Source organism: Phaeoacremonium minimum (assembly GCF_000392275.1).
Source record: "Phaeoacremonium minimum UCRPA7 unplaced genomic scaffold PA7_03_scaffold_371, whole genome shotgun sequence".
NCBI classification, from domain to species: domain Eukaryota; kingdom Fungi; phylum Ascomycota; class Sordariomycetes; order Togniniales; family Togniniaceae; genus Phaeoacremonium; species Phaeoacremonium minimum.
The window spans coordinates 24,135-26,548 of NW_006921275.1; the positions used below are offsets into that span (position 1 = coordinate 24,135).

General features: G+C 48.9%; 1 protein-coding gene across 1 annotated transcript; it reads right to left on the minus strand.

The window, feature by feature from the left end:
- Nucleotides 1-804: 804 nt before the first annotated feature.
- UCRPA7_4805 (hypothetical protein) lies at nucleotides 805-1,374 on the minus strand (the record flags this gene model as incomplete). The annotated part of the gene is made up of 2 exons (XM_007917356.1): nucleotides 805-818; nucleotides 873-1,374. 2 exons carry the CDS (start codon nucleotides 1,372-1,374, stop codon nucleotides 805-807), a joined length of 516 nt encoding a protein of 171 aa, XP_007915547.1.
- Between the last annotated feature and the right edge of the window lie 1,040 nt (nucleotides 1,375-2,414).

The following is a 2,414-nucleotide window of genomic DNA, read 5'->3' on the forward strand; positions in this document are numbered from 1 at the left end:
GCACATGACATGCATCTACCTATCCACCAGCAACGGCGACAAACAATAGCAAGCATGATACCGTTGTCTGATCACCTGAACTTCCAAGACACATCCATCTCTTTTTCAGTAAGGGGCAAGTTGGTGTCCTTGAATATATTGCAGCATGATCAAAGAAGTGAGCTTTTCTACTTTCACACGAAATCTTTCAAGTACTTTACGTATACAAATAAACTCCTCCTCACACAGCGCGTTCACATACTTCCAACCCTTTTAGACAGCTGTCGAACCCCTAAACTTTGGTAGTTCTGTTTCGAAATCATCCTTTTCCTTTAAATCCCTCTCACTGTACATGTTGACAATGCGAGTCGAGAGGTGTGAAAGCTTCCAGAATAGCAATAAAACAATGGTCACACGTTCCAAGACAGTAAACTTGGCGTTCATTTCTTTCGTAATCGATTTGAATTTCCAACGATCCTCTTCCCAGACTCCCAAGCAAGAATTGTACGGCAAATAACAAGGATTGCGGTGTCTGCAAGCAAGATTATTGCGACAAGGTTCGTAGATTCAGAGTCGAGATATCGCAGGTCACTGGCAAAGATACTAGTTGAGTAACATTTGAAAATCGTGTGAACATTTCCTCGTTTCTATGTCGATGCATCTAGAGCCGCACGCTAATAATACAGCAATTGAATATTGGAGTAAACCATGATCGCTGTTACTTTTACACGCTTTCCCGCCAGAAGCCAAACTCCCTGCTATTTAAACATGCATAAAAGGAAATTGTTGGTGGGATATATGGTATGAGTCTCGATGAAGACATGCTTAGACATCGTGGCCTAGTGCTGTTAGCATTATACGTTGATAATGAGTATAGCTTCAAGGTAACATACGTCCAAGAGCCTTTCCGCGCTTCGACACTTCCTTAGCATGAAACTGCTTGATCTTGGCTCGTCGAGCCTCCTCCTTAGCCTCAAGCTCTAGCTTGCGGACCTGATCACGGGCCTCTCGGACCTCACGTCTGGCGATATCGAGGACACGGTCGGCCTCCCGCTCAGCAGCCTCGGCGCTCAGCACACGCTCACGAGCCTGGACAATGGATGGGTCCATCTCCTCACTGCCGTTGCCGAATTTGTGTAGCAGGCCGGATCGACGGCTGCTGCCAGCGTCGGTGGATCGGCGGAATAGACCGGACGAGTGGTCATTCGTAGGGGTGGTGTGATAAGTTGAGGAGGTAAAGCGTGTGCTGTTGGTGGAGGTCGTAGGAGTTGGTGATGGATCACGGCGCATGGAGCCGAACAGGCCACGCTTTGGGCGCTCCTCCTCGATGGGACGGTGTGTCTCGACGGGGACGGCCTCCTCTTCGGGCTCGGTGTGACGGGAGAAGAAAGGCATTTTGGTATATTGGACTGGATGAAGTGATATCTAAAGTGTGCTTGAGAAGCGGAGATGCTTATGAATGGTTGTGGTATGAAACGGTGTATGAGAATACAGGAGAACTGGAAGATCAAGCGCAGTTCGAAAATCGACGGCGATGACCTCTATTTCACTACTTTCTGCCCTCAATCACTCCCTATCACTCCATCACCCTTGATAGATTGATCAAACCTGCTTTTTGGTGACGGTTCATATGTGATCACCGGTGTGACGTCAGGGGGAGCGTAGAGGTCTAACACAGCCAACGACGCGAAGCCACCAGGCCAATGGCAGGGGTGGGATGACATCGGTGGAATGCAGGACCCCTAAAATCCAGCCAATATGCAGGGTCTGTACCAATGGGGGCCAGCATCACTGAAGACCAGGGATCGAGACTTCATTATGCCATCGTACATGCGCGGTGATGGCATCGCAGCAGGCTAATTATTGCACTATTCCCACGGATCCAGGTCCATCGCGCACTCCCGGCGACTTCGTCTGGACTGCGGCACGTGATATGCGATGCATCCTTGATGCTCTTGGGATTTGCCAAAATACACAGACATCTTGGTTGAAGCCTGAATTAAAAGCACCCTGGAGGGATATGAAATGCTGGTGCAGTTCGCACGGCAAGGGAAACTTGCCTCCGCCCTTCAGGTTCAGCCGTGAGCATGCAGGAACGTCATGCGCCAGCGGAGATCATGTTGCGAGACATCGCTACTCGATAGTAAAGGTATATGATGACAGGTCCTCACTCGAGGCGTGTGTTGTTGCAAGACATACTCATTCCAAACGAAACGACACAGGATTCGTGGTGAAAAGGCGATATGAGCTTCGTTGACTATCACCACTATCAGAGAGATTAGGCGACGTCATTTACTGCAATCACGTGACTACCTCTGTCATGCCTCTGTGAGGCAATCTTTTGTTCTCATTCATTCCCCTCGCTGAAACAAATACAATTGGTCATGTTCCTAGTTGAGATCTGTAATGCTGATTCTACACCTCTGCCGGGGTAA